The sequence below is a fragment of the Myxocyprinus asiaticus genome, chromosome 48 (genome assembly GCF_019703515.2).
Source record: "Myxocyprinus asiaticus isolate MX2 ecotype Aquarium Trade chromosome 48, UBuf_Myxa_2, whole genome shotgun sequence".
Classification (NCBI taxonomy): domain Eukaryota; kingdom Metazoa; phylum Chordata; class Actinopteri; order Cypriniformes; family Catostomidae; genus Myxocyprinus; species Myxocyprinus asiaticus.
This window is the reverse complement of record NC_059391.1, coordinates 6232097-6244919: the sequence shown is the minus strand read 5'-3', so window position 1 is coordinate 6244919 and position 12823 is coordinate 6232097. Positions and strand designations below refer to the sequence as shown.

Genomic DNA, 12823 nt, shown 5'->3' with positions numbered 1-12823 from the left:
AACGTACTGGTCTCTTTTTCCATACCATTACATTGAATGGAGACTGAAGCTGTCAATCTTCAAAAGGCACACACAAGCAACATAAAGGTAGTCCATATGACTTGTGTGCCATATTTCAAGTCTTCTTGAAATATGGCACAAACCAAAATGTAAGTTGTTATTCACTGAAAGTCTTGACACCCGCCACATCTCTCCTCTGCTGCAATTAATACACGAGTTTATGAGAGAAGTAGCGAACTGCATTTTTTAAATTTGTTTTTATTTTTCCCCTTTTTTCTCCCAATTTGGAATGACCAATTCCCGATGTGCTTTTAAGTCCTCGTGGTCACGTAGTGATTCACCTCAGTCTGGGTGGCGGAGGACGAATCCCAGTTGCCTCTGCGTTTGAGACCGTCAACCTGCGCATCTTATCACTTGGCTTGTTGAGCACGTTGCCACGGAGACATAGTGCGTGTGGAGGCTTCACGCCATCCACCGCGGCAACCACGCTCAACTCACCACGTGCCCCACCGAGAACGAACCACATTATAGCGACCACGAGGAGGTCCCCATGTGACTCTACCCTCCCTAGCAACCGGGCCAATTTGGTTGCTTAGGAGATCTGGCTGGAGTCACTCAGTACGCCCTGGGATTCGAACTAGCGAGCTAGCGAACTCCAGGGGTGGTAGCCAGCGTATTTTACCACTGAGCTACCCAGGCCCCCGTGAACTGCAGTTTTTAAACAAATAAATCTTTTGAGTTTTTTCAATTAATCGTTTGATTTGGGTCGCAAAACCAGTTTGAATGATTCGTTCAATTCAATGATCCAATCAAAACAGTAAAGATTATCAGTGAATAATAACTTAAATTTCTCAAACTTGAACTCAAACTTGAAATATTCCATAGGAGTCATATCAACCACTTTTCTTATACTATATTTACATTTATGTGCCCTTTTTGAAGCTCCACTTATTGCAATTTCAAGCAGCAAAATCCTCAAAAATTTGGAATGACATGAGGTTGAGTAAATTATGAATTTTCATTTTTGGGTAAACTATTCCTTTAAGGTTTGTGTATATAAAAGTATATTTAAGAGTAATTTCTTGAGTAATATCAATGTTTCTTTTTGGATAGCTCTCTTGAGGGAATTTCAAGCCCAAAACCTGGAGCATTACATTAAACAAGACCTGGTGTTTACAAAGTTATGATCAAGAAGAAAAAAAGAGAGTAAAATACAGGAAAAAGGTGAATGTCAGAAATAACTTCTCCAGGCTTTGTCGGTATTTGCCTTACAGCTGTGTTTCTCAAACCGAACTCAATGACATATAGCCAGAGGGGCCATGAAAAATTCCTGAACTGCGTACTAGTCAAGAATCTCACTGGAAAAAACCCTGGCATGCTTGACCGCATCACCAAAAGCACAGTGAATCTAAAAACACTTTGATTTCTTTTTTCTGATAATTCAGCTGAGTATTGAGTAATACCCAGTTCACAGGAAACCCTGAAGTGGTGATTGATGAATTCAATATTCATAAAAATCATGACAGGTTGAAAAAAAAAAAAGTTCTTGCTGACAGGCTGTAATTGGGACAACAAATGCTTCAAATGATGTCCGGATTATTAATATTATAATATTTAGGTATGGTAAAGGTATTTTATATTGAATGTTTTTAAAAACTAAATCCTTAAGCCTATGATTGAGATTCCTGGAACCAAACTGGAGCAAATATGTTGCCTTTCAACCTGTCGCTGACCTGTGTATAACTGTAATGTAGATTATCAGGCCAATTTTGTTGACATCAACCCTGCAGATAATGTAGTGTTTTTCACCCTTCAGTTTCTATTAAGTGTTTTGTTTTGGTCAAAAAAGATTTGACAATATAATTGGGCCAGTAGAGACATTTTTGGCTAATCATGAAGCTTTTTAAAAGACATTTAAATGAAAGGTCAAGAACAAAATCAACCCCATGCAAAGAGATGGATAAATGGAGAAGGAAAATAAAAGAAGTGTTTTTGTGTGAGGATTCGAGTAATAGATTCTTGAGGTAACCTACCAGTATATGACTTTCTTTCTTCCGTGGAACACATAAAGACAATTTCGAAGAATATGCTCTTTTCCATTCAATCACAATGAATAGGGAGTGGGGCTTTCAAGATTAAAAAAACATAATAGAAAATACGAAGAAGTATTACAAAAGTAGTTCATAAGACTCATGCACTATATTCCAAAACTTCTGAAGCCATTTGTTAGCTTTGTACGATGAACGGATCAAAATTTAAGTTGTGATTGACTGAAAATCTTGCCCTAGCTCTCTTTGGTGTTTTCATGAAAGAAGTAGCGATATCTTATTTGTGAATCAGATCTTTCAATGTATGGGTTGATCCAGTGGAAAAACTTGTCTGAATTATTTGTTCACAAATTGTTTAACTCACTGACTCAGTTTTCCGGTTAACAGCTCCTTGGAGGGAAAGGTTATCCATGAATAAAGATCCATGAAGCTTTTGTTTGACTTCAGAAGACTTGGAATAAAGGCAAATGAGCTGTGCAAAGCACTTGCATGATATTTTTATGGTGCTTCTGCTTATTTTTTTAAGTTTGAAATCCCTAGTCCCCCTTCTTTGTAACCACGTGGAAAAGAGTGTCCAATTCACCTTTGGCGTTCCATAGAAGAAAGAAGCTCACTTGGTTTTACGACAACATGAGGGTGAATAAATGATGACAGAATTAAAATTTGGGGGTGAATAATTTTTTTATGGTCATGCGTGTTTTTGCACCTCTGCCCGTGTTGTGTCATGTCAATGGCTCTTCGTGCCGGTACAGGAGAACCTCCGTCTGTCACACTCAACACCTCCATAGACTTCCGCTCCGGCCTCCTCTTGGCATGCCTGTTCAACATGGGCGAGTCTACACGCTTCCGTGGAGGATCTACAAACATATTCACACACACATACGCACGCACGCACACGCACGCACGCACACACACAGACACACTGAAATTCAACAGTTCCCACCAATGGCTGTGTCAATCATCAATACAAAAACAAAAGTCAAGAAAGCTGCACTCATAAATGCTGTTTGATTGTGGATTCATCATTAGCACCAGAGACTGCTGCAATTAATGCAGTTGTTGCATCACTGGGGCTGGCAACCATTTGGCTATTTCGGTGAATGAATTTGCATAGTGACGAACCGAGAAAAAAAGATTATCATATACAATATTATAACAATTCCTATTTCAAACTAAAAAAATTACACAGCAGAGATGTCAATGGGTGTTTCTTTAACTATGGGCACATTTGTCCCTGGAGTTGATTTGTATTAAACATTTGTATTTTTTAATATGTTTTGTAATAGGAAGTTCACATTAAAACTTTTAAAATAAAATATTTTTTTATCATGCAATCATCATGCAATTGTCCCAGAAACAAGACTTTCAATATTAAAGTGGTCATGAAAAGGCAAATGTTCCCTGATATTTAGACATATTAGAGGTAACTGTTCTATAAAAACATACTGTAAATTTCAGAACACAAAATGTCCTCCCCAGTCTAAAAGAGCATTTATAGTTCCCACCTGTTTGAAACGTCTCATTTTGAAAACGGTGTATTCGTGACATCACGAAACATTGCTCAGTTGCATTTAAACACCCAACAACATGTGTCACTGCACCCTTGGCCCCACTCACTGGTGCTCAGTTTGTATCATAAACAGAAAGGGAAAGAGACAGGCCTAGTGTGACCAAGTATTCCTGAACACCAAAGGGGACCTATCTGGACTATTTTGAAGTTTGTTTGTTTTTTTTTGTTGCATACAACATGCATTAGACAGATGTCTTTGACCGTTATCATGTTTATCGCACTGCTTTTAAAAGACGCATGTCAAGTTACAACTCAGAAAAGGAGACTCCATTCGGCTTCATTCAGCTGCTCTGCGTCTTGCTGTTCTTGTGCCGATCTGTGCTATTTTTAATTGTTGGTGTATGTAAACAAGCACTAGCTGGAGGTCTTTGACAGTTTGGATGCATTTCTGGCGATCAAAGCAGTATGTGTTTGAGTCATGTTTTACCGTGCTATGGACTGTGCATGTGCAAATATCAGCGTGGACTGCTTGTGAACCAGTCATAATACAATTCAAGCTTTGCAAAGGAACTGTTAATGAAGAAGAATGGGGCAGTTAAAAACAATTGGACTTGACAGCAAAACCGTGAGTAAACAGTTTAATTTGTGAATATTTCAAATGTCATGACTGTTTGATAGTTATGGTGCTGATGTGCTTGTGTGAAGTTTAAAATATTCAGATGTACTGTGTTGGATGTGCGTTGTGTGTAAACCCTGAAATTTAGTTTTATAATGCTGTGGAGAGCTTGTTTGTTCTCTGCATGATTGATTTTCAGATATGGCTGAATTTGAGAGGCTGCACAATGTTAGCCAATAAGAACAGTGGGCGTTTACATTGAAGCTTCAATGAGACGCTGAGGCTAAAACAGACCGTTTCATACAGAGGGCCAGAAACAGGGTGGAAAATTATAATTTATTACTAAACTATGACAGTTTTGGTGCAAAACAACTTGACTGATGTTATCAGTGGACCTCAGGGAAGATAACAGAATTATAAAAAAATTGTATTTCATGACCCCTTTAAAATGAACATCTAACTATCACAGTTTTTCAAAACTATGATAATCTAAATGAAAAGTGAAATAAAATAAACCATTTCAATATTTATTGTTAGAATTTTTTTTTTTTTTTTTTAATTTTTAAACGTGTCCACTGATTTTTGTGTGTGTGTGTGTTTGTGTGTGTGTTCTTCTCTTTTAGGGAGAACTGTTTCAGTGAAGATCATGCTTGAGATGAAATGTGTGAAGAAAACAAAGAAAATTAAAGGTAATTATCACTTGTGAACAGAAAATGTTATGTGCGTCATTTCAAGCTGTAATTTTAGCAAACCATGAAACCTTATCAAAACATGTGATCAGATAATTTAATTTTGAGTATTTAGGATACATAAAATGCTAGCTGAGAAATTACCTGTAAAAATGTCATGTTTAAAATGTCATTTACACCACAGAATCAGTGGTGATTTGAAATGTGGTGGAAATTACATTTCATGCCTGTTCAGGGATGCATGAACAGTATATATACACAGTCGGACATGTAATTAGACTAATAAACTAGTGAGATTGTGGAATGTGTGTTTTAAGAGAATTAAATTAAAAGGGCCAAATGTGCATATAGTTGAAGAAACACCCAAATATAACTGATGCAAACACAACACTTACCACACAGAATACAGCACAAAAATGGATCCAACTTCAAAAACTGTTACTGTTCCACTGATCTGAAATTAGAATGATGATGTCATACCAATGTCATTGCGAGGAGGAAGATTTTGGTCTTCATGGCTGGGGTATCTCTCCTTACGATCCAACAGAAGAAAATAGATCATCTTCTCCTGATTTTCACTGAGGAGACAGGAGACAAAAATAGCTATTATTCAAAAAAACTAAAAAGAAAATCATGAAGTGGATAAAAATGGCTTTTACTTGTAGCATGAAAGAAATGGGATTTTTTTCTTCTTCATGGGAGCATTTATCTCCAAACATAGAGCAGTCACTCACTTGTCTGATAACAAGTCCTTCATCAGTTTGTTCTTGTCACGGAAGCACCCTAGCGAGTTCATGCTCTCCAGAACATCTGGGTCGATGTCGTCGGCTGACAGGATACTGCGGATCGCCACCTTCCTGGGCACCGGCTGCTCTGGTTCCGGTTCATTCTTCCCTCCTCTGGAGAAAGCAGATGACATCAGTTATATTCATAACTGTACTACTGAGAGAATGACATTATCACTAGCTAAAAGAAACACAGTAATCTCATAGAAACATACTAAATCTACATTTTTGCAAAATGACTTTATGTGGCTCATTGTATGTATCGCAGCAGTTTCCTGGTGAAATGAACACAAGAGGTGCTACAACAACAGTGACTTTTATCCACTTTCACACAAATCATGAGTAAAACAACAGATTACCAGTTCATAAACACTTTTCGCCCTGTTCCTCACAAAATGCTATCTCGTGACATAAAAACATTTGCATTGCATAACCAACTACATTTACAAACTTGTTTGAGAGTGATCAAAACTGCTAGGTAGCTCAACTGATAGAGCATTGCACTTGCGATGCAAAGGACCGGGGTACGAGTCCTGAAGAGCACAAGAGTCAACAAGTGAGCCAAAGTGTCATAGAAACACCACAAAATGACATGGTTGCTTCAGCAATTGTGTTTTTCATCTCACATTTACAACATTATCAGTTAGGTTTAGGTTCAAGGTTTAGTTTCAAGGTTTAGGGTAGGGAGTAGGGGTGTGCCCGAAGCCGAATACCATATTCTGAAAAACATGATTAATGACCTCAAAACAAATTAATGGAATTTTCCGGGTTCAATACAAGTTAAGCTCAGTTGACATCATTTGTGGCATAATGACTCGTCCCTCCTTTTCTTAAAAAAAGCAAAAACTGAGGTTACAGTGAGGCACTTACAATGGAAGTGAATGGGGACAAGTTTTACACTCAGATGCACAGGTGAATGTATAAACCTGCTGGGCGATACTGCCTGCCGCACTTCTGCTGGTACCTTCAGTTGTCCAGCTATGGGGTCATCAGCCGGGACCTATCAAGAATGTTTCGTCCCATTAATTCCAGGATTTAATACACCAGGGTTCAAAACAACCCCTCCCCCCATGAGCAGACCTACCCTACTTCCAAGGCCTATTCTATGTTAGAAAAAACACAAGCTATCAATCTCTGCCTACCACCCATCCAGTGCCTATCCTTAAACCAATCCTCCAACAGACTGAGTAGAAGAGCGTCGTGAGAGGCAAGCTGCGAGACTGCATCAGCCGCCACTCCAATGCCTAGCTAATGCCTAGCTAGCCATTCCTCATCCAAAGCCTGCTCTTCCTGATTGGGTTCTTCCAACAATCTCTTGTTGCTTCAGTCTTGAAACAGCCCTGTTTACAACCTCCTCTGCCTTTCAGGTGCGGCCTGTTCGGACTTGAGCTTGACAAGCCCTCATTGACTGGTCTGTTGATTCCCTTAGTTCTAAAAACAGCCTGGTCTTCTCCTGCTTGTAACCCAAGGTGATGGACTTTATTGGCAGTTGCAAGGCATTTCTTCCAAACAGTACTACGACTGAAAGACAATTTAATTGTATATCTTATCCAAGCCTTCTTTTAGCTGCTTCAGAACCAGCCCTGCTATGTGTTTATCTGACAGATCTGCTGTGTATTCTTTCCCTAAACTTCGAATTCGGCTGCTCTTCCAGCACCGGGATTCTTTCACCATCCACCTCAAATTATATCTGGCCGCTTCTAATTAACTTACAAAAGGCTACATGACTTTGCTAGCTTGATCTTCATCCTGGCCCATGCCAAAAGCTCTTCCAGCCTTTTTAAGAGTCTGTTTGTACATGCAGCAGTCTGGAGGATACTAATGACATCATCCATATAGCTGCGCAGTGCTGGCAATCTCACCCTAGATTGTGCACAGTTTCCTTGGGCCATCTGTCTGGCACCAATAAGGATGATCTCGAATGCAGCTGTGAACAGGATGGGAGAGATTGAACATCCCATCGCAATCCCTTTTTCCAGTTGCTGAAATCCAGTTATGTACTCCTGTGTTGCATGACATATTTTCAGGTCCCCATAGTAACTATCTACCAAGCTCTTAATACACTCTGGAACATGGAAAAACTCCAGTGCATAACTGATGAGCTGGTGTGGAAAATGGAGGTCTTTCTTGTCTCTCTTAGCAGACTGGATCTGCTCCCACATTACTGATGCATGCTCCACACATCCAGGAAAACCTGTTATGCTTGCGTTCTCGCAGTTTGTTTCTATGTATCCATTTTTCAGGAGGTAATCAGATATCCTCCTTGCTACCACCGAAAAGAAAATCTTCCCCTAAACTGACTTATGTTGGTGGATTCCTGTTCTGTGGGTATAAAGATGGCCACTGCCCTTCGCCATTCCAGGGGTATGCATTGCTTCTTCCAGGCAACTCTCAGTAATCTCCATAACAGTTGGGCACAGCTTAAACAACCTATAAGGTATCCCGTTTGGGCCCGGGGCTGAAGCTGCCCTGGATTCTTATACCATTTGCCTGATCTCACTCAACTTGGGTGGAGCTACATCAAATCCCACTACTGGCTCTGCTGGCTGTGGGACATATTCAGGTGAGCCTAGCTGGTTTTCTTTATGGGGATCTCCTAGTTGTTCTTTCATGTGATCTTCTAGATTGTGCTTCGGCATCACCAGCTTTCCACTCCTCTTTTCTTTGAGAATATTTCTGGCAATTTTAAAAGGATCCTTATCGAATTTCATCCTCTCATGCTCCTTCCTTTTTTCTCCGCTGTCGTATTCTCTCTGCCCTCCTCAAAACTGCCAACTTAGCCCTTATGCCATCCCACAATGCCTTGAAGCCCTCGTTCTCATGCTCATCTGCTCTTCTTCATGCCTCACGAAGCTGCCTCCTCTCTTTCACCAGCTGAAGTATTTCCTTTTCTCTCCTACCCATCACCCTGGGACCATGCTTCTTCACTGACACTTCCTCAAATCTACCTACACATTCTTCATAAGCAATGTCACAAAAAATATTAAGCTTGGCCTCCACCCATCCGCTGAGTGCATTTTCCAAGGTGGAGTATAGGTCTTGGTCTAGTCTGCTCCAGGCTTCATTATTGTTAGATCTTGGCCAATTAATTAATTTCCTTCTCCCTGGCTCCATTTCATTGTCTTGCCTTCTCTCTCTTGTCTGTGGGTTAACAGTTGTATCCTCCTGTGGCTATCCTCATGGGCATGACTTGTCCTTCTGGCAGTACAACAGTGGATTCAGTAGCCCTGTGGTGCTCAACCGGGTTCTGTATCCCTCTTTTCTGACCTGCTGCTGCAGTGCAAGGTTGTGTCTAGCTGTTCCCACCACATTTCATCCTTCATTGATGAATCCACAGCCCATTGTAAGTCGTTACCCTCATCCACCCGCAGCTGCATTTCAGATCCTTTGCTCATTATCCATGGCTGTTCCAGTCATGTCCGTAGAGTCTGTCCTAATAGGCCCATCTTCCATTCCACCTCTCAGGGGACCACCGGGCAGTTTTTCTTGTAAAGTGCTCATAGTTAGTTAGGGTGTCCCCTGTATGAGAACCTGTGGGTAAGGTAACTAGCCTGCCCACCTCTGTGCAGACTTTCCTGCAGTCAGTCAGTCTTTCCTGACAGTCTTCCAGTTTTTCCTGGACTCCAACTGCCCTAATCAGGGTTTAAACGCATAAATGTGAAGCTTATAATTTTATAAAAGCACTTACATTAATTCTTTTGTTAAAAATCATGTATTATTTGAGCTTTAAAAAGTTGTTTAAATTGTCATTTTTACAGTCATTTTAGGTTTTGTTGACATTACATCGTCATGGCAATGAAGTTGTAAAATTGGCTGTAACTTAACACAGAAAAGGTTAGTAAGCAATTTTATCTCACTGAAATTACGTTTACACCCATCTTGTTTATGTCTTGTTTGCTATACTTTTAAAAAACTCTGACCCCGATTCTTGCTTTTTTTAAGAAAAGAAGGGGCAAGTCAAAATAAATTTTTGTGGTAATCAGTATTATGCCACAAATGCTGTCAATTTAGCTTAACTTGTATTGAACCCGGAATATTCCTTAAATCCGAATAATAGAAACAAATATTTGTTTGACTGATTATACAAGAAGCACAAGGATAAAGCGACATTTAAAATAAACATCCAAAATTACACTGAATTTATAAGTCTGTGAAGCCAATATTAATTAAGTGTAAACCTTACGAATTAAAATGCGCATGGTGTGATTTTAAATCAGATGGACACAATCTTGACTTCATTAGCGGTCTCTGCTTATTCCATTACACATTGATTCCCATGTATTCATTAATTAACCAACCTGAGCGTGATGTTAAACTCCTGAAGTGATGATTTCACAGTTGACCTTGTCTATCCATCTCTTAAAGTTGAACACATTTATATCCAAATCAGCAACTAGGGTAATTATCTGACTTTAGTCCAAAAAAAAGTGAAAATGCCCATAAGGATTTAAATGTAGTCTATTCAGAATAGTCCTGCTCATGTGATACAAAGAAACTGATACAAGCTTGTCCTTTTTTTTCCTTTTAAACTGTTCTAAATTTGAGAATGTTAAGTGTGTACCTCTAGTACGGAGTTCGGTTTTGTCATTTAAAACCCGATACAGTGTTTACCTTAAAATCTGTTATGGAGAACATTTAACTCGCTTTTAGCGCCACTCAATGGACATTTCACCTCGGAACTGCCGTGATACATGTAAGGAACCACGTAATGTAATTTTACAAAAACGTTGCCAGAGTCACGTAATTTTCATGAGATCAGGCTGGGAAAAGAGCACTCTTTTTCTAATGACCCAATGTGTTCTGACGAAGAAAATAAAGGTTTGAAAAAAAAATTGTGTAAGTGAATAATAATAGAATCCTTTATTTAATCACAAATCTTCATAAACTGTTTCAAACAAATTCCAAATACTTGCTGTCGCCATCTGTTAGAAAAGATTGCTACGTACATGGAGCACATAAGTATTCTGCTTAAAAACGGTGGCACTAAACAGAATCTGTGTCTGCCATGTTTTTAACCCCAGAGAGGCATTGAGACAGGAAGGCATGATACGAGCATGTCAGCCTGACCTTCCCCTACTGTCTGCCTGCTCTTGTTCTCTCTCCTGAGGAAGCCAGACGACAGCGGCGAGAGCACGCGAGCAGACAGCAAATCCCTGCCGGGCCGCTAGAAATTTGTCCTTGCTTCTGACACATGGGGTCTGTGCCATTTATCACATATATACGCGCAGACTCGGTTTAATACTCGCTCTTAGACACAGACACACACATTTCATCCCAATCTATCCATCCCTAATGCCCAGCCCTGTTTCTAGTCATTCAGCTTCTGCAATGTGAGTTCAGCACTTACATGTACCATGTGTGCTTCTGGATCACCTCCAACTGTAAAAGAAAGACAAAGAGACAGTAAGATACATAGCACAAAAAACAGCTTTAATAAAAAAAGAAATAATAATAATAAAAAACAGTGAGAGAAAATATTTGGTCTATTATGGGTTTAGTCTCAGCCTCAAATTGCAAATTGCTGTCAGTGTGAACGCCCCTTTAACATCACATAAAATTTAAAATTTACACTGTTTAAGTGGGAGAATCTTGTCCAAAAAGATATGTAAAGTGGACAACCAGAGCACCGGACTTTATGCAGAGTAAAAAGTATGGATACATGAGAATAATGCTACATAAAGTCTATGGCTCCTGTGAAATCAGAGGATGACACTGAAAGTTAATCTAGACAGAGAGATCAACAATCAGTTGTAATCTGAAAGCAGATAGATCATCTTGTGATGACAGATGACTGGGTGTGTAGAGAAGAAAGGTGCAGTGATATCCAATTATTATTTGCATATCTATGCTTGAGGGGTCATAAAGCTGTTCTGATGCTCTCATTTAAAAACACAGTCTCTATTACTACGATATGCCTGGTGTATTTTGCACATGCTAATGTCAGAAACAGATTTCATTAGTTAGTGACAGCCTCTAACACAAATAATTTAATAATGAATCATATGTGTTTCAGCCAAGACAAATAATTAACAATGGAAATTTGCAGATAATTAAGACTTTAGTCAGACTTTGATCTGTGGGTGGTGAAATTATCTACATTAGAAGAACAAAAGGTTATTTAAACATTAAGGGTGTAAATATTATCTTTGAAAATAATTTGATTCAAAAACTACTTGGTAACACTTTACACGGTGTGAAGTGTTTGTAGAGCATTCGTTTATAGTTAATTGAACATGTATAAATTATTATTCCTTTATTAATACATAAAAGACTACTTACAAACAGCACATTACTAATTTATATTCACTGTAGCAAACTATTTATTTTTGTTTAATAAGTTCATATATAAGCAGTTTAATCATGCTTGATAATCCTTAGTAAATAACTTGTTAATCATTCCTAACTAATGCATTATTGTTGATGCAAACCAGTGGTAAAGTGTTTGAAAACATTAATAAGGCATAAATTCGCAGTTAATAAATAAATTATATATCCACTTATATATGTAATGAATTTGATACACATTTTTCATTAATTAATGTGTTTATTATTGTGTTAGGAACACTTACTGCTAAAACATTAATTAATGCTTGAAGGTGTAATAAAGCACTAACTAATTGTTAGCTAAGTATTTTGCCTGACCTAATCTAAAGTAAGAACTATACATTATATGCCAAATTAATGAGTTTATAACTGTTTTAGGAACACTTACTATTAAAGCACTTCATTTTTAATAGAGGTGTAATAAAGCACTGACTAATTGTTAGCGATTTTATGTGAGAATTTAAAGACATATGTGCCTAATTAATGTGTTAATTACCGTTTTAGGAATACTTACTACTAAAGCAAATAATGCTTAATAAATGTGTAATAAAGCACTAACTAATTGATAGCTAAGCATTTTGCATGACCTAATCAAAAGAACTATACATGCTTAATTAATGTGTTCATTACTGTTTTAGTAGCACTTATTATTAAAGCACTTAATTCTTAGTAGAGATGTAATAAAGCACTGACTCATTGCTAGCTAAGGATTTTGTGTGACCTAATTTAAAGAACAATATATGCCTAATTAATGTGCTAATGACTGTTTTAGGAAAACTCATTGTCAAATCAATTAATGCTTAATAAAGGTGTAATAAAGCACTTAACATGTATAAAACATTTATTAATGA

The 12823-nt window shown here is 38.3% G+C and overlaps 1 protein-coding gene across 4 annotated transcripts in view; it reads right to left on the bottom strand.

The window, feature by feature from the left end:
- LOC127437078 (serine/threonine-protein kinase BRSK2-like) overlaps positions 1-12823 on the bottom strand; it is a 303325-nt gene that overhangs the window by 35398 nt on the left and 255104 nt on the right. For all 4 annotated transcript variants that reach the window (XM_051691722.1, XM_051691724.1, XM_051691723.1 and 1 more), the window contains exons 9-12: positions 10996-11027; positions 5598-5762; positions 5344-5441; positions 2755-2905 (exon numbers count right to left, since the gene is read on the bottom strand). In XM_051691722.1, coding sequence (XP_051547682.1) covers positions 2755-2905; positions 5344-5441; positions 5598-5762; positions 10996-11027 — 446 coding nt within the window. The remainder of the gene's footprint in view (positions 1-2754; positions 2906-5343; positions 5442-5597; positions 5763-10995; positions 11028-12823) is intronic.